This window comes from Eucyclogobius newberryi, unplaced genomic scaffold, assembly GCF_026437365.1.
Source record: "Eucyclogobius newberryi isolate DKJ021-1_F unplaced genomic scaffold, fEucNew1.0.hap1 SCAF_4, whole genome shotgun sequence".
Classification (NCBI taxonomy): Eukaryota; Metazoa; Chordata; class Actinopteri; order Gobiiformes; family Gobiidae; genus Eucyclogobius; species Eucyclogobius newberryi.
The window spans coordinates 27,393,805-27,412,213 of NW_027316056.1; the positions used below are offsets into that span (position 1 = coordinate 27,393,805).

General features: G+C 41.9%; 1 protein-coding gene across 1 annotated transcript; it reads left to right on the plus strand.

Annotated features, from left to right (window-relative positions):
* The first annotated feature begins 1,369 nt into the window (after nt 1-1,369).
* On the plus strand, nt 1,370-16,575 carry ankrd49 (ankyrin repeat domain 49). Its single transcript, XM_072462829.1, has 2 exons — nt 1,370-1,657; nt 16,086-16,575. Exons 1-2 carry the CDS (start codon nt 1,433-1,435, stop codon nt 16,548-16,550), a joined length of 690 nt encoding a protein of 229 aa, XP_072318930.1. The 5' UTR covers nt 1,370-1,432; the 3' UTR covers nt 16,551-16,575.
* The last annotated feature ends 1,834 nt before the right edge of the window (nt 16,576-18,409 follow it).

The window sequence follows — 18,409 nt, forward strand, 5'->3', positions numbered from 1 at the left end:
AATGAAATTTTTGCAATTCACATAGTTTCGATGAGCCTCCACACCTTTGATAAGACTTGGGACATTAATACCAGGTTGGTATAACATCAAAATGTTTGAATTTGTCAAATTTTACAGTAAGAAGTACAACTTTCTGTTGTTTGGGTCAAGCCTGAGGGCCAACAAAAATTGGTCTGAAGGCCGCATTTGGCCCCCGGGCCATAGTTTGGACACCCCTGTTTTAGTGTATAAAGTTGTATGTGGTTGTGCACCTTCCTACTTGCCCTGGTGCAGAGTGGAGGGTCATTATGCCCTGCACTACCAGGATCTGTTTGGTTTGTCCCTCGTGTGAGGACTGACTGGGGAAAGTGAGCTTTTTCCTATGCTGCCTAGTCGGAGTGGAGATTACGTGAAATTGTCTCAATTAGGGGGTTTTGTTCGTTTTCAAAAGACAAAGAGAGAGAATCTTTGGGAAATGATTTTGTTTTCTTTTCATTAATGTTTTTTTTAAATGCATAGTGTTAATTATAATTTAAAATGTGTTTTCTGTTATAGCTTTACTTTGCCCCAGGCCACCCTTCAATGGGTCTTGATCTGGGGTTCTCAGCTGCTTAAATAAAGGTTAATAAATAATAAATAAAAAGGCTATTGTGAAAAACGTATGTGCCATTTTTTGTTTCATGCGGATAGGCCTAGTAATTGCATGGATATTAGATAATAACTTTAAACCAGGTCAACAAATCTGCAGTCTGGCAGTTCAACAGCTAATTCTGTCAAAGAACTCTTAGCTACCAACTTCATTTTGAAATAATATAGAGATTCTTCAAAGTTGTGAGGTCACATGGACGCCACATATGAGTTCTGTGTCGGAAGAAAATGAAAAACGTAAACAATAAAGAAACATAAAAGACTGCTAAAATTAATACTCCAGCTTGTAGGCTTGAATAGATGGTAAATGTTTATCTGGCCAAGCACCGTTTAGTTTGTCTATTGATGTATTAATCGATCAAATTGCATTATACTTACTTTCCTGACAAGCATTTACAGGAAAACCCCGAGAGGGGGCGTAAGAGGCAAAAAAGAAGCTTAATTTTCATAAAAGAAGAAGAAGAAAAAATCCAATGGGGCTGTGGGTAATGCTGTTTATGAGCAGAGGACTTTGCGCGTACGAGCGGAGCAAACAACTACATATCCCACAATCCCCTGCGAACACAACAAGAAACACGCGAGAAGTGACAGGACACAACCCAATCCCAACGTTATCGAACCCGGTCAGTCTGAATGAAAGAAAACGCGGAATAAACGGACGGAGTTTCTTCTTCTTCTGCAGACTATTGCCTTGTTGCTGTGGCTACTACGACTCTACAAGCTTTCTGCCCTAAGTTGCTGGTGTTCACCTAAAGGCAAAAGCATGCACTAATATCAGCCTGTTGTTGGACTTTTGTAGTGAAGCATGGAGTTTCCAGAGGATTTTAACCAACTTGAGCTCCTGGACACGCACGGACAGCAGATCCCGCGTGGCACCAGCAGCCTGTGGACGGGCAGTGATGAGGAGGAGGAGGAGGAGGAGGATGAAGAGGAGGGAGGAGAGCGCCCTGAGGAGTGGTACCTGCAAAAGGAGTCGTCCCTCCAAGACCAGCCGCAGGAGCTTCTGTTGTGGGCAGCAGAGAACAACAGAGTAAGTCGGCCATACAGGACAGCAAGGGCTTGTTTATTTGAATGAAGTGGAATGCAGACTTATGGCACTGACTGGCTATGGAAAAAGAATGGCATGAAGAGTGAAATCGAATTGACCGTTACTTATTATTGCACATAGGCCCATAGAAGTATCAATCAGAGTTAGCTTTTGAATAAACGCAGATTAACACTGCAAACAGCAACACACAAAATAATAAATTACACCGCAAAAAAGCTGGTGGAATACCTTAACTGTAAAACTTAGACAAACTAAATGATAGAATATAAAACAATTAGGTAAAAGTCTGTTTGACAGGTTCGACTTCTACACATTTCACTAAAATGTGATGAACAAAATTATATTTCACACTTTGATAAAAAGAAAAAGACCTTTTTGTAAAGTTTATTGTTGTACTTCCTTGTTGGACATGGGCAGCAAATATGTCATATTTAGAGGTAATTCCACAACCATTCCCTAGCAACCATACTTTAGAGCCAAAATCCATTGATATCCACACAAAAGTAATGAGTTGACAACAATAATAATAAATATAGCCGCAAGCGGCAATGATCGGCCCTCGCCACGCCGCCGCCACACCGCCGCCACGCCGCAAGAGGAGGGGGCGCTAACGCGCCCCAATTATCCTTTTATTACGCCTACTGCTGAATCTGTGACGCTGTCACATCTTCTCCCCTTTGTTTTACCATCAAAAAGCTATTTTATTTTGAATTCTTGGCAAAATGTGCAGCTTTGCCGCACAGACACCGTGACTCTTTGAATGAAAATGTGGATAACTTTTGATGGTCCTGAAGATGAGTCTCACCAAATTTCAGGTTAATATGTCTAACGCCCTGGGAGGAGTTTGTGAAAGTCTAAAGTGTAAACATGTTCTGGCGATTTCCCCATTGGAATAACATGGGAGGTTTCGGTCATCGTTACGGCAAAACCATAACAATTATGACACGGGTCTCATTGACCGCCAAAATTGAGTTGTGTGTCAAATTTCATATAATTTCGCAAAACTAAACATTTAACCTCCATATAAAATCTGTAGGGGGCGCTGTGGCGCCAAATGAATTTATTTCACTTCAAGTAGGTTTAGGGCAAAGAGTTTAACAACTGATTCTAATTTGACGCAATTCGGACTTTATCTGCGCAAACGGCAGAAATTTTAAATATGGGAGATTTCTGAAATTCTAGCTACAGTTTGCGGCTTCGCCGCACAGAGACCGTGAGAGGTATCAATGTAATTTGGATAACTTTTGATGTCCCACTCCTCAGTAGCATTTTCACCAAATTTCAGCTTTTTAGGGCCAACGCCCTGGGAGGAGTTCGTAAAAGTACGACGTTTGGAAAAACTCCGAAGTCATGTTTAGCCATTTTTGAAGCAATATGGCCGACATTTGGTTGGGCGGACGGCGTTGCCGTAATAATATTTTTTACTTCTCTTGTCACCATCTACCTCGGCGCCAAATTTCATGATTCTACGATCAGATTTTTTTTGGGTCATTTCCCATCTCTCAATGCATTTTTGGTACATTTGGGGGCGCTGACGCGCCAATTTTTTTTGTTTTAGAAAAGGGAAATAGCCAGAATGTAGAGAGGCACGATTTTTAGAGGTGTGAACATTTTTGTGACTTTTCGTCAATGTTCACTGGGTGAAAAATAGGGGGGTTGGTCCCGAGAAGAAGAAAGAAGAAAGAATTAAAGCCGCAAGCAGCATCCAACGGCCCTCGCGGGCCGCCGGCCTTCCGACTCTGCGCTTTCGACTTGATAAAGATGGCGCCCTTATTGTGTGTTGAATAAAAAAAGAACTTGGCAGACGGCGACACATTGGACATGGCCAATCCAGTGCAAATCAACACAAGTGTCAGTCAAATTTGCTGCGCCGCCGCACAGAGACCGTAGCACTTGGAATAAAAATATGGATAACTTTTGATGCCGCGCTTGTGTAGATGATATTTCCCAAAGTAAAGCTTGATCGAGCTATTGCCCACGGAGGAGTTTGTTAAAGTGTGAAGCGTAAATGTGAACATTTCAAGGATTTGGCGTTTTTCCCATTTGTGACAGTATATTTGCAGCTCCACGGCACAGAGACCGTACCACTTAAAATCAAAATATGAATAACTTTTGATGCCCCGTTTGTGTAGATGATTCTCCCCAAATATGAGCTTGATCGAGCTATCGCCCTGGGAGGAGTTCGTTAAAGTGTGAAGCGTAAAAATGTGGTCATTTTAGAGATTTCGCTGTTTTCCCATTTCTGACATATATTTGCGGGTCCACCACACAGAGACCGTAGCACTTAGAATCAAAATATGGATACGTTTTGATGCCCCGCTTGTGTAGATGATATTCTCCAAATATGAACTTGATCGGACAATCGCCCTAGGAGGAGTTCATTAAAGTGTGAAGCGTAAAAATGTGGTGATTTGAGCGATTCTGCGATTTTCCCATAAGGATAACATGGGATGTTTCTGTCATCGCTACGGTTACGCCGTACAAAATATGACTTTGGCTCTCATACTTTTATGATCAGGATGGAAAATTAGAATTTAGTGCAAAATGTCATGTCATTTGGAAAAACTCTATTGTTTATAGGCCACTCTGAAGGCCAAATAGTCAGAATTCTGGGAAACGTTTGCGGCTCCGTCGCACAGAGACCGTAAAAGTAATCCTTAAAATTTGGATAACTTTAGATGCACCACTTGTCTAGAGGACGTACACCGATTTTGAGGTTGGTGGGCAAAACGCACTAGGAGGACTTCGTTAAAGTGTAAAACATAAAGATGTGGTAATTTGAGAGATTTTGTGGTTTTCCCATAGGGATAACATGGGAGGTTTCTGTCATCGCTACGACTACGCCGTAAAAAATTAGGCATTTTTGTCATTGGCTTTTGTGATTGGGACGGCAAAATAGAATTTTGGGTAAAGTTTAGACAATTTTGGTAAAACTAATTTTTGACCTTCAATGTTAATTTAAAGGTCACTCTGTAGGGGGCGCTATCGCGGCCATTTCAATTTTGTCAGCCTAAACTGGTCCAAACTAGAAAGTTTAACAACTGATTCAAATTTGGTCCTAATCGGACTGGTTTTGATCAAATGGGAGCAATTTTTAGATCTGCAATATTCCAAAATAAGTTGTCCAACTTTGCGGCTGCGCCGCACACAGACCGTAAAAGGTATCTCAAAAAATTGGATAACTTTAAATGCCCCACTTGTCCAGAGGACGTACACCGATTTTGAAGTCGGTGGGCAAAACGCCCTAAGAGGAGTTCGTCAAAGTTTGTCGTAAACAAAATGGCTAACTCAGCTTGTTTTCATTTTCAAAGGAAGATGGCGGCCATAGGGTAAGTCTGGGGGCGTGGCCACAATAATATTTTTTTTTTGTCCTCACGAGAGGAATGCGTGTCCCGAATTTCGTAGCTTTACGCCAAAGTTGACCTTGGGGCGTCTCCCATAGGCGCAATGTATTTTGACTTTTGTCGGTGGCGCTGACGCGCCATTTTTTAACGAAAAAAAAATGGCCCAGAAAAAATCAAATTTTTTCGCCGATTCTGAATTTTGGGCAAAGTTTGGTGAGTTTTTGAGCATGTTCAGGGGGTCAAATTAGAGATCAAAAAGCAGAAGAACAAGAAAAATAATAATAAATATAGCCGCAAGCGGCAATGATCGGCCCTCGCCACGCCGCCGCCTCACCGCCGCCACGCCGCAAGAGGAGGGGGCGCTAACGCGCCCCAATTGTCCTTTTATTACGCCTACTGCTGAATCTGTGACGCTGTCACATCTTCTCCCCTTTGTTTTACCATCAAAAAGCTATTTTATTTTGAATTCTTGGCAAAATGTGCGGCTTTGCCGCACAGACACCGTGACTCTTTGAATGAAAATGTGGATAACTTTTGATGGTCCTGAAGATGAGTCTCACCAAATTTCAGGTTAATATGTCTAACGCCCTGGGAGGAGTTTGTGAAAGTCTAAAGTGTAAACATGTTCTGGCGATTTCCCCATTGGAATAACATGAAAGGTTTCGGTCATCGTTACGGCAACGCCATAACAATTATGACATGGGTCTCATTGACTTTTTTGATGGGGATGCCAAAATTGAGTTGTGTGTCAAATTTCATATAATTTCGCAAAACTAAACATTTAACCTCCATATAAAATCTGTAGGGGGCGCTGTGGCGCCAAATGAATTTATTTCACTTCAAGTAGGTTTAGGGCAAAGAGTTTAACAACTGATTCTAATTTGACGCAATTCAGACTTTATCTGCGCAAACGGCAGAAATTTTAAATATGGGAGATTTCTGAAATTCTAGCTACAGTTTGCGGCTTCGCCGCACAGAGACCGTGAGAGGTATCAATGTAATTTGAATAACTTTTGATGTCCCACTCCTCAGTAGCATTTTCACCAAATTTCAGCTTTTTAGGGCCAACGCCCTGGGAGGAGTTCGTAAAAGTACGACGTTTGGAAAAACTCCGAAGTCATGTTTAGCCATTTTTGAAGCAATATGGCCGACATTTGGTTGGGCGGACGGCGTTGCCGTAATAATATTTTTTACTTCTCTTGTCACCATCTACCTCGGCGCCAAATTTCATGATTCTACGATCAGATTTTTTTTGGGTCATTTCCCATCTCTCAATGCATTTTTGGTACATTTGGGGGCGCTGACGCGCCAATTTTTTTTGTTTTAGAAAAGGGAAATAGCCAGAATGTAGAGAGGCACGATTTTTAGAGGTGTGCAAATTTTTGTGACTTTTCGTCAATGTTCACTGGGTGAAAAATAGGGGGGTTGGTCCCGAGAAGAAGAAGAAAGAATTAAAGCCGCAAGCGGCATCCAACTGCCCTCGCGGGCCGCCGGCCTTCCGACTCTGCGCTTTTGACTTGATAAAGATGGCGCCCTTATTGTGTGTTGAATAAAAAAAGAACTTGACAGACGGCGACACATCGGACATGGCCAATCCAGTGCAAATGAACACAAGTGTCAGTCAAATTTGCTGCGCCGCCGCACAGAGACCGTAGCACTTGGAATAAAAATATGGATAACTTTTGATGCCGCGCTTGTGTAGATGATTTTTCCCAAAGTAAAGCTTGATCGAGCTATTGCCCACGGAGGAGTTTGTTAAAGTGTGAAGCGTAAATGTGAACATTTCAAGGATTTGGCGTTTTTCCCATTTGTGACAGTATATTTGCAGCTCCACGGCACAGAGACCGTACCACTTAAAATCAAAATATGGATAACTTTTGATGCCCCGTTTGTGTAGATGATTTTCCCCAAATATGAGCTTGATCGGGCAATCGGCCTAGGAGGAGTTCGTTAAAGTGTGAAGCGTAAAAATGTGGTGATTTTAGAGATTTCGCTGTTTTCCCATTTCTGACATATATTTGCGGGTCCGCCACACAGAGACCGTAGCACTTAGAATCAAAATATGGGTAAGTTTTGATGCCCCGCTTGTGTAGATGATAATCTCCAAATATGAACTTGATCGGACAATCGCCCTAGGAGGAGTTTGTTAAAGTGTGAAGCGTAAAAATGTGGTGACTTGAGCGATTCTACGATTTTCCCATAAGGATAACATGGGATGTTTCTGTCAACGCTACGGTTACGCCGTACAAAATATGACTTTGGCTCTCATACTTTTATGATCAGGATGGCAAATTAGAATTTCGTTCAAAATATCATGTCATTTGGAAAAACTCTATTGTTTATAGGCCACTCTGAAGGCCAAATAGTCAGAATTCTGGGAAACGTTTGCGGCTCCGTCGCACAAAGACCGTAAAAGTTATCCTTAAAATTTGGATAACTTTAGATACACCACTTGTCTAGAGGACGTACACCGATTTTGAGGTTGGTGGGCAAAACGCACTAGGAGGACTTCGTTAAAGTGTAAAACATAAAAATGTGGTAATTTGAGAGATTTTGTGGTTTTCCCATAGGGATAACATGGGAGGTTTCTGTCATCGCTACGACTACGGCGTAAAAATTTAGGCATTTTTGTGATTGGCTTTTGTGATCGGGACGGCAAAATAGAATTTTGGGTAAAGTTTAGACAATTTTGGTAAAACTAATTTTTGACCTTCAATGTTAATTTAAAGGTCACTCTGTAGGGGGCGCTATCACTGCCATTTCAATTTTGTCAGCCTAAACTGGTCCAAACTAGAAAGTTTAACAACTGATTCAAATTTGGTCCTAATCGGACTGGTTTTGATCAAATGGGAGCAATTTTTAGACCTGCAATATTCCAAAATAAGTTGTCCAACTTTGCGGCTGCGCCGCACACAGACCGTAAAAGGTATCTCAAAAAATTGAATAACTTTAGATGCCCCACTTGTCCAGAGGACGTACGCCGATTTTGAAGTCGGTGGGCAAAACGCCCTAGGAGGAGTTCGTCAAAGTTTGACGTAAACAAAATGGCTAACTCAGCTTGTTTTCATTTTCAAAGGAAGATGGCGGCCATAGGGTAAGTTTGGGGGCGTGGCCACAATGATTTTTTTTGTTTATCCTCACGAGAGGAATGCGTGTCCCGAATTTCGTAGCTTTACGCCAAAGTTGACCTCGGGGCGTCTCCCATAGGCGCAATGTATTTTGACTTTTGTCGGTGGCGCTGTCGCGCCATTTTTTAACGAAAAAAAAAATGGCCCAGAAAAAATAAAATTTTTCGCCGATTCTGAATTTTGGGCAAAGTTTGGTGAGTTTTTGAGCATGTTCAGGGGGTCAAATTAGAGATCAAAGCGCTGAAGAAGAACAAGAAAAATAATAATAATTAAAGCCGCAAGCGGCATCCAACGGCCCTCGCGGGCCGCCGGCCTTCCGACTCTGCGCTTTCGACTTGATAAAGATGGCGCCCTTATTGTGTCTTGAATTAAAAAAGAACTTGACAGACGGCGACACATTGGACATGGCCAATCCAGTGCAAATGAACACAAGTGTCAGTCAAATTTGCTGCGCCGCCGCACAGAGACCGTAGCACTTGGAATAAAAATATGGATAACTTTTGATGCCGCGCTTGTGTAGATGATATTTCCCAAAGTAAAGGTTGATCGAGCTATTGCCCACGGAGGAGTTTGTTAAAGTGTGAAGCGTAAATGTGAACATTTCAAGGATTTGGCGGTTTTCCCATTTGTGACAGTATATTTGCAGCTCCACGGCACAGAGACCGTACCACTTAAAATCAAAATATGGATAACTTTTGATGCCCTGTTTGTGTAGATGATTTTCCCCAAATATGAGCTTGATCAGGCAATCGCCCTAGGAGGAGTTCGTTGAAGTGTGAAGCGTAAAAATGTGGTCATTTTAGAGATTTCGCTGTTTTCCTATTTCTGACATATTTGCAGCTCCACGGCACAGAGACCGTAGCACTTGAAATCAAAATATGGATACGTTTTGATGCCCCGCTTGTGTAGATGATATTCCCCAAATATGAACTTGATCGGACAATCGCCCTAGGAGGAGTTCATTAAAGTGTGAAGCGTAAAAATGTGGTGATTTGAGCGATTCTGCGATTTTCCCATAAGGATAACATGGGATGTTTCTGTCATCGCTACGGTTACGCCGTACAAAATATGACTTTGGCTCTCATACTTGTATGATCAGGATGGCAAATTAGAATTTTGTGCAAAATATCATGTCATTTGGAAAAACTCTATTGTTTATAGGCCACTCTGAAGGCCAAATAGTCAGAATTCTGGGAAACGTTTGCGGCTCCGTCGCACAGAGACCGTAAAAGTTATCCTTAAAATTTGGATAACTTTAGATGCACCACTTGTCTAGAGGACGTACACCGATTTTGAGGTTGGTGGGCAAAACGCACTAGGAGGACTTCGTTAAAGTGTAAAACATAAAAATGTGGTAATTTGAGAGATTTGGTGGTTTTCCCATAGGGATAACATGGGAGGTTTCTGTCATCGCTACGACAACGCCGTAAAAAATTAGGCATTTTTGTGATTGGCTTTTGTGATCGGGACGACAAAATAGAATTTTGGGTAAAGTTTAGACAATTTTGGTAAAACTAATTTTTGACCTTCAATGTTAATTTAAAGGTCACTCTGTAGGGGGCGCTATCACTGCCATTTCAATTTTGTCAGCCTAAACTGGTCCAAACTAGAAAGTTTAACAACTGATTCAAATTTGGTCCTAATCGGACTGGTTTTGATCAAATGGGAGCAATTTTTAGACCTGCAATATTCCAAAATAAGTTGTCCAACTTTGCGGCTGCGCCGCACACAGACCGTAAAAGGTATCTCAAAAAATTGAATAACTTTAGATGCCCCACTTGTCCAGAGGACGTACGCCGATTTTGAAGTCGGTGGGCAAAACGCCCTAGGAGGAGTTCGTCAAAGTTTGACGTAAACAAAATGGCTAACTCAGCTTGTTTTCATTTTCAAAGGAAGATGGCGGCCATAGGGTAAGTTTGGGGGCGTGGCCACAATGATTTTTTTTGTTTATCCTCACGAGAGGAATGCGTGTCCCGAATTTCGTAGCTTTACGCCAAAGTTGACCTCGGGGCGTCTCCCATAGGCGCAATGTATTTTGACTTTTGTCGGTGGCGCTGTCGCGCCATTTTTTAACGAAAAAAAAAATGGCCCAGAAAAAATAAAATTTTTCGCCGATTCTGAATTTTGGGCAAAGTTTGGTGAGTTTTTGAGCATGTTCAGGGGGTCAAATTAGAGATCAAAGCGCTGAAGAAGAACAAGAAAAATAATAATAATAATAATAATAATAATATTTTTAGCAAAAACAATATAGCCGTTTTTTCTATAACAACAAATTATACATCGTTTGAAAGCTCTAAGCCTTCCCCATGCCGCCATGGGGTGGAATCATCATTACGAGCGCTTACGCGCTCGTCACTCCCTATTTCGTCGGGATGCCCCGCCCACTCCCCATAGACTTCCATTGATTTGAGCAGAAACAAGCATGGCCCATGCCTGCGGCATGGATTCTCGCGTACGGGACGATGCCAGGAGGGTTTTTGGAGGAATGCAGCGCTTCGCGCTGCTGTTGTCAACAATTTGTGAATGGGCTACGCCCATTCACAAATTGTTGACTATTTCTGTCATAGCAGGAGTAAGTATGCATGATCCATGCCTTCGGCATGGGCTAGTTCACTGTACTTGCCAGGGGCGACGGGGTACCAAACATGCGGGCTGCGCCCGCATGTTTGGTCAGACAGTTGCAACGCTGCCTTCGGCAGCGTTGCGGGAGCAATAGGCCCTCCCCCTGCTGGGGCTCGGGCCTAATAATAATAATAATAATATTTTTAGCAAAAACAATATAGCCGTTTTTACTATAACAACAAATGATACATCGTTTGAAAGCTCTAAGCCTTCCCGATGCCGCCATGGGGTGGAATCATCATTACGAGCGCTTACGCGCTCGTCACTCCCTATTCCGTCGGGATGCCCCGCCCACTCCCCATAGACTTCCATTGATTTGAGCAGATACAAGCATGGCCCATGCCTGCGGCATGGATTCTCGCGTACGGGACGATGCCAGGAGGGTTTTTGGAGGAATGCAGCGCTTCGCGCTGCTGTTGTCAACAATTAGTGAATGGGCTACGCCCATTCACTAATTGTTGACTATTTCTGTCATAGCAGGAGTAAGTATGCATGATCCATGCCTTCGGCATGGGCTAGTTCACTGTACTTGCCAGGGGCGACGGGGTACCAAACATGCGGGCTGCGCCCGCATGTTTGGTCAGACAGTTGCAACGCTGCCTTCGGCAGCGTTGCGGGAGCAATAGGCCCTCCCCCTGCTGGGGCTCGGGCCTAATAAAAATAATAATATTTTTAGCAAAAACAATATAGCCGTTTCCACTATAACAACAAATTATACATCGTTTGAAAGCTCTAAGCCTTCCCGATGCCGCCATGGGGTGGAATCATCATTACGAGCGCTTACGCGCTCGTCACTCCCTATTCCGTCGGGATGCCCCGCCCACTCCCCATAGACTTCCATTGATTTGAGCAGATACAAGCATGGCCCATGCCTGCGGTATGGATTCTCGCGTACGGGACAATGCCAGGAGGGTTTTTGGAGGAATGCAGCGCTTCGCGCTGCTGTTGACTATTTCTGTCATAGCAGGAGTAAGTATGCATGATCCATGCCTTCGGCATGGGCTAGTTCACTGTACTTGCCAGGGGCGACGGGGTACCAAACATGCGGGCCAAACAGTTGCAACGCTGCCTTCGGCAGCGTTGCGGGAGCAATAGGCCCTCCGCCCTGCTGGGGCTCGGGCCTAATAATATTCCGATGCGAAAACAATGTTTCCCATTTTTCAAATATCATAAACTATACATTTTCGGAAAGCGCTCGCGCTTTCCTACCTCATGGTGTGGGTCCCTGGTCACTGACGGGTATTTTCGTTAATTTTGAGTGGGCTCCGCCCACTTTGTGTTTTTGGCCCTCTATACAGTAATAATGTTCAATTTTTGCATTACATGCTTATATGCACGGAACATGCAAGAGATGGGGAACGTATTCGTGAGCTACTTAGCGCAAATGAGTGCTTTATATGGGGATGACGACCGCTTCGCGGTCGTCATCTCAATGTAAAGTGCTCGTTTAGTGCGCACTTTTGCACGGGTTTCGCCCGTTTACAACGGTAATGTTCCATTTTCCTACTACTAATTAGTATGCACGGGGCGTGCATGAGTGAAGGAGTGCGTTAGTGAGTGTTTGGAAGTGGGCGAGCGCTTCGCGCTCGATTTCGTGCGCACTACGTGCGCACTTTCGCAGCCGTGCTTCGCACGGCCTTACGAGATTAATAGGCCTCTCGCCAGCTTGTGGCGCTCGGGCCTAATAATACCATAAAACACCTTCATTTTGTTGAGTGAATGTTTAAACTATTTTGGATTATTTTATTTTGAAAGATTTCTTCACAAACTTCAACTTAACGGACGTAAAACTAAGATATTTTCCACAGGTGTTATCCCCCCAAACTAAGTCCGAATTAGAAAAACAGGAGAACTTAAATATAGACTTTAACCTCAGTCTCTTAACACAGGTGATTAACTACAATGAATACACAAAGAATAGCAGGTAGAAACGATGACTGCAAAAACAAATGCGAAAAGCACTCAATACAGATCCAGTATGCTTTATTAGACAGTTTAGCGTGACGTATGGATGAGAGAAAAAGGAAGGACACGCAGTAAATTGTCGGAGCTGCGGAGACATTGCGGCAAATGGAGCCCGGCATGTGTGCTGCCGCTTTAACCACTCGACCACCGGGCAGTACTGATTGGATACATTTTAATAGGTTAAAGTCTGTAGTTTAATCTTTATTTGAAGAGACGATGTACAGAGATGTTAAGCTTGTAAAAGACAAAGATGTTCTTCCCCGGATTGTAGCTCAGGAGCTCATTTCCATCTGCAATCCCAGCTCAGGAATAATACAGTGCAAAACACATTCACAGAGTCCACATTCTGACCCCATCGGTTAATTTAACGGATAACGCATTGACAATGGTAATAAACCTCTTCTGATTTTGAAATACACTCAGACACAGCCGCCACAGTAATTCTACAAGTATTTACATAAACATAAGGAGTATACATGACCTACCAGTTTAGTTTAGCACTATTAAACAGTTCATCCAATACATATCATGATACATTTGTTAAGTCATCTTGTAAAAAATTCACACTATATTTCTGATTTTACTGTCCCCAGTTGGACCCTTTTTGCAAAGTTTATAATGTTACTTCCTGGTTGGACATGGGCAGAAAATATGACATTGGTAGAGGTAATTCTACAACCGTTACCTAGCAACAACACTGAAAGCAAGAGCCAAAATCCATATAGATTACACAACAGTTAAGATTTGGCAAACAATAATACTATACAACACCATTATTTTGTTGAATGCTCATTTACACTCCAAAAATTGTTTCAGTTGACTGTAAATTGTCTGTCTTTTCAATGGCATGTCGCATATAGATGACATCACAGGGGGATTCTGTTTAGGGACAGTGAGACAGTGATAGTGAAGCATATTATTTATATTATTTGTCTGCTTGAAAAAAGTTTCTGTTATAGCCCTCTTCATGGCACTGATTGTTACTTCATACACTGTTCATTTGAATCTCTTTGTCTCTATTTTGTGGTAATTACTAATACACCCCAAAGCTAAGAGTATTCTACTGTTACATCTCCTCATGCCATAGAAGTCAGTCAATTTTGAATCAGTCTTTGTCCTAATCTAACCTACTCGAGGCCAAAAACCTCATTAACCTCATTAAAAATAAACATACACTTCTTGCCACTCGGATTCAACTAAGCAAATACAGTTGCCTGACCCGCCAGCCCCGCCCACATTCTGTTAGAATCCATAATGGTCTGGATTCGGACCATTGGGGGGCGTCAAAAGAACTCTCCAGCATTAACCGGCCCAACCACTGCCGCTAATTTGTGTCACATGCCTCTCAAATGCGGAAGACATCTCTGAAATATTTTCGGAACATTCAGAACAAAATATATAACTTAGTTTACCTGAGATTTACAGAGTTTAGTGCGTCGCTTGTTGACTCAACAGAAGTCGGCAACGTTTCTCAGTCTGTGTTATTTTTATTCTTTCCTTGTAATCCACCATGTTTGTTTAGACACAAACGGACAATGCGTTTGTCTGATTGGTTAATCCGCCAGTCAATCACTCCCTTTGGAAATTGGAGCGACTGGGTTGGATCCGAGACCCTCAGGTTTTGTAAAGTAGTCTGTCAAAACGTGTTGGGAATGGCTGGTCTGGCAACAAATACAGTAGGTCCGAGCCTCCTACTGGATAATTGCTTCATGGGTGATGCTCTGTCAGATGCAACACCGTATTCAAACTCAATGGATGCAGACTGTGGCTTATTTCTGAAATAACCATGGAAAATATGTCAGTGTGTTCGAGAAGAGTCAAATCATTGGCATCAAACAGAAAACATCTAAGGAGAAGCAGAAACTAATCTGCTACGGCTCTGAACTCCAGTGAGGGTCTTTGGGATGAGCTGGAGACGGCTTTGTGCTGTGGTCTCTCTCTCACATCATCAATTCAAGATCAACTGGTGAAAAATAGTGCAACACAGGATGGAAATAAGTCTTTTTATCCTGCAGAAGCGCATTGAAACTATGCCACAGAGAATGTGTGCGGCAATCAAAGCTAAAGGAGGTCCAGTTAGAGCGTGTGACCCTTTTTTTCTTCTTTCTTCTTTGGACAGGCCTTGTATTTTGCTGAATAATATCAGAGGCTGAATGACAACATGCCCAGTCTTTAATGAAGCAGCCTGATGAGTTACAACAACGGCACAGTGATTCTCCCAAGAGTTCGACTCCCGGGCCAGTTCCTAATATTTATTTATTGCTCATATTTATTTATACATGGGAAAAACTCAATGAGGGAAACTCTCTTTGACATGAGAACCTGGTGAATACAAAACACAAAAGGCAAAGACACACGCGGAGCACGGACATGAGATATACGGAGGTCATTGAAATGAGATTTTCTTGGCCAGACCTGACCCCTGCATCACTTCCATGGACCATATTTCGGTGTAAATATCTCATGTTAGAACGTAACACTCACTCGATAAGTACGAGCTCAGGAGCAGATGAACCAGATGTGAAGACACAGACACAGGTAAATCAGCTCACACACGAGTCATCAAGGACAGAGGGACAGAGGCGACAGAAGGGACAGAGAGGACAGCTGTGATGTGTTTTCTGTTTGTCAAGCTTCAAAATGCTGTGCGTTTTATTACAATCCAACTCGTGTTCACTGAGAAATTGGTCTAATTAGACCATTTGTCCATTACTATTACTTTACTACTATTGTATTGTATTATTCAACTTCAAATTGATAAATCAGATGTCTTGACAGTAACTCTTACTTGAGTAGTAGTTTCACCAAGTAATCTGTAAGTAACTTTAATTTTTGGGCCATTTTTTGACCATATTTTTTTGAAAACAGAGTGGGTTCAAAATTAAGAGAAATGAAAATGTAGTGCCGTTTTCACAAAAAATAACAATTCAAAACAGAAATGATGATATCTATGTGAATGAGCTAAAGTCTTCAAATATCACCTATAAACAGAAAGTTGGGCTTGATGAATGAATAGCAGCAGGGTAATGTCAGCAGTTCTCACAATACAGCAAAATTCATGTCGTTCATGAATTCCGGATAAAAGAGCACATCAAAAGAGATTATGTAATTATTTTCAAAGCAAAAAGCTTTGATGTATCCTTATGTCATTTTCCAAAAATATACATGAAAGAAAAACCACGTCAATGTCCAGAATGATTTCACTATCCTGGGATCCAGGTATATTTAATGTTGGGAACATGATGAAAACACATGGATGCTTTAAAGGAATATTAGTAATGGAATATTTTAAGAAATCATCCTGGCTAAGGTTTATGGCTGTCCCAAAACCATATTTGCTCTTATTTCCAGGTCTCCACTGTCAAGAGCCTCTTGGCCACTGATGCGACGCTCGTTAGCTGCAGTGACGAAGATGGCTACACACCGTTACATCGCGCAGCATACGGCGGCCATGTCGACGTGGCCTCTGCCCTTCTTCACGCCGGCTCCAGAGTGAACGCTCGCACCGCAGACGGCTGGAGTCCGTTGCACAGCGCCTGTCGCTGGAGCAGAGTGTCCATGGCCAGTCTACTGCTGCGTCACGGGGCACAACTCAACGCACAGACAAACGGAGGACTGACACCTCTGCATTTGGCTGCTTCAAACCCAGACTCTGCTCACACACTGGAGCTGCTCCTGTCCCAGCGGCACCTGAACGCATCACTCTGCAGCAGCAGCGCGGAGACGGCCGGCCAAGTGGCTCAGCGCAGTGGACCCCATCACTACCTGTTTGAAATGGTAGAAGAGTGTGTCAGTGTTACACCATCACAGACATGAATAAAAAAAACACATAAAGCAAAGAGTGTTGAAGGAAACATATTTGTGAGGCTGAAAAAAAGAACTGCTGCAACAATTTTGGTTAAAAGGGAATTCCATTCATCAGTCATTTGTAAAACACATTACTTGCCCTCATTAAAAAGCCTCACTTTGTACAGAACATTCAGACTTTACCCTGCACCTGTTTCACCAGCAAATGGCTTAAACCTTTTAACATAAAAGAAGTAAACGGCAGTAATTCTGTGTTTTGCACCCGTCTCTGAGTGTATGTAAGGTTATAAGAAGTTCTTCTCTATTAAATGTTAAATCATTGCTTAAATGCTCCTGACCATGTACTTATTTCTAATTTCTTACACCTACTCATGCAGCAGTACTTCTCTTCTGCTACAGTTTGATCTTTAAGATGCCTGAAACTGCCTGAAACTCTAGACAAAGTTTTATATGTTCTTTTTCTTATCCCTTATGCCGGTCGAAACATAGACTGTGATTGGCTTTTTTTAATGGAGTATGCTGTGGACAAGATAAGAAGCACTTTAGCGTCTCCATCTGTATTCTATAATGTATCTGTCTATACAATGTTTAATGTAATGTATCAGTGGGGAGAGGACAGAAAGGTATGGGCTTCCATAACCTGAACCATTTAAATAAGTGGTTGAAAGTAAAAGTTTTAATTTGACTACCATTTACTGGACGAGAAGAGCCCAAATTATGTACTTAATTATTATGATTATGTTGTAAATTAAAACTAATGTGTCATAATTGGCTTCCGATAAACCGTAATGGATTTTGAATAGTATACATGAAGCAACTGAATATGATTTTATTTATTTGAATTGGTCATTCACGACTGTAGTATTTGCAGTTCAAATTTCCTTTTACGTTTGAAGTACACATTTCAGCTATTTTAAAAGTGGCCTGTAAATTTAGCCCTAGTTTTATAATAATAGCCTCTCTTTTACCAATAAAAGGGGTGGTAATTGTACTAATACTTGTAGAGGCGAAGGTGGATCAGTAGAGTTACGTCAATATTTTACAGAATAAATGTATTTACTTCAGCAATAATATTTGAACAGAACTTTCTTTACATACGGTGACATTCCCAGTCTATTTTAGTCAAATGTAATCCCCGCCATCCATAGTAGACAAGTAAAACATCGGCTACAGGAATTTGATTGGGGACATTTAGGCAACTGATTAACATTTAATCAGGATAAAAATTGACTGGTGGAACATTTTCTTATTCATCATTTTAATATGAAATACTGATAAATTAACAGATGCTGTGTGAAAGTCTTGCATTCACTTGCATAATCTGCCGTCTTTGTGCAATTACCCTGAACTAATCAAGGCGTCTGCGTCAGAACGGAAACCATCAGCATGTGAATGGCATTGGAGAAGGATTCCATCAGACCCATGGTTCTGTTTTTATTCAAAGATAGTATTTACAGCTTCACAATGCAGAATGAGAACAGAAAAACACCCTCAAAATCATTTGCATGTATTTGGTTCCTCAAGGATGTTGTTTGCTCATAAAAGACATGTTTTGCAGAAATCTTTTCTTCATTCCACACTTTAAAATGTATAAATGTATTTTTCCTGCCGGCTAAATCCAATAGTATAAATCTGCCCGTCTTATGTTTAGGTCCCTGATTCTAAGGTGGCTTTCCCTTAGCTGTCAAATTGATCTTAATTGATTACTTTCTAGAAATAAATAAATGCATGCTTTTATTTAATAAAAGTGCCAATCTGTTCATATACATATTTGTAGACCAGTTTACTATCGAGAGTGAAGCTGCTGCTGCGGTTTGGACTGACAGACAGATTGATTTAAAGATGTTTGGGTTTTGACAAAGCTGAAT

Coding starts and splice junctions, on each gene's coding strand:
- ankrd49 (XM_072462829.1), top strand. CDS start 1,433: ATGGAGTTTCCAGAGGATTTTAACCAACTTGAGCTCCTGGACACGCAC. Junction 1,658..16,085: donor GGGCAGCAGAGAACAACAGA/GTAAGTCGGCCA, acceptor TCTTATTTCCAG/GTCTCCACTGTCAAGAGCCT.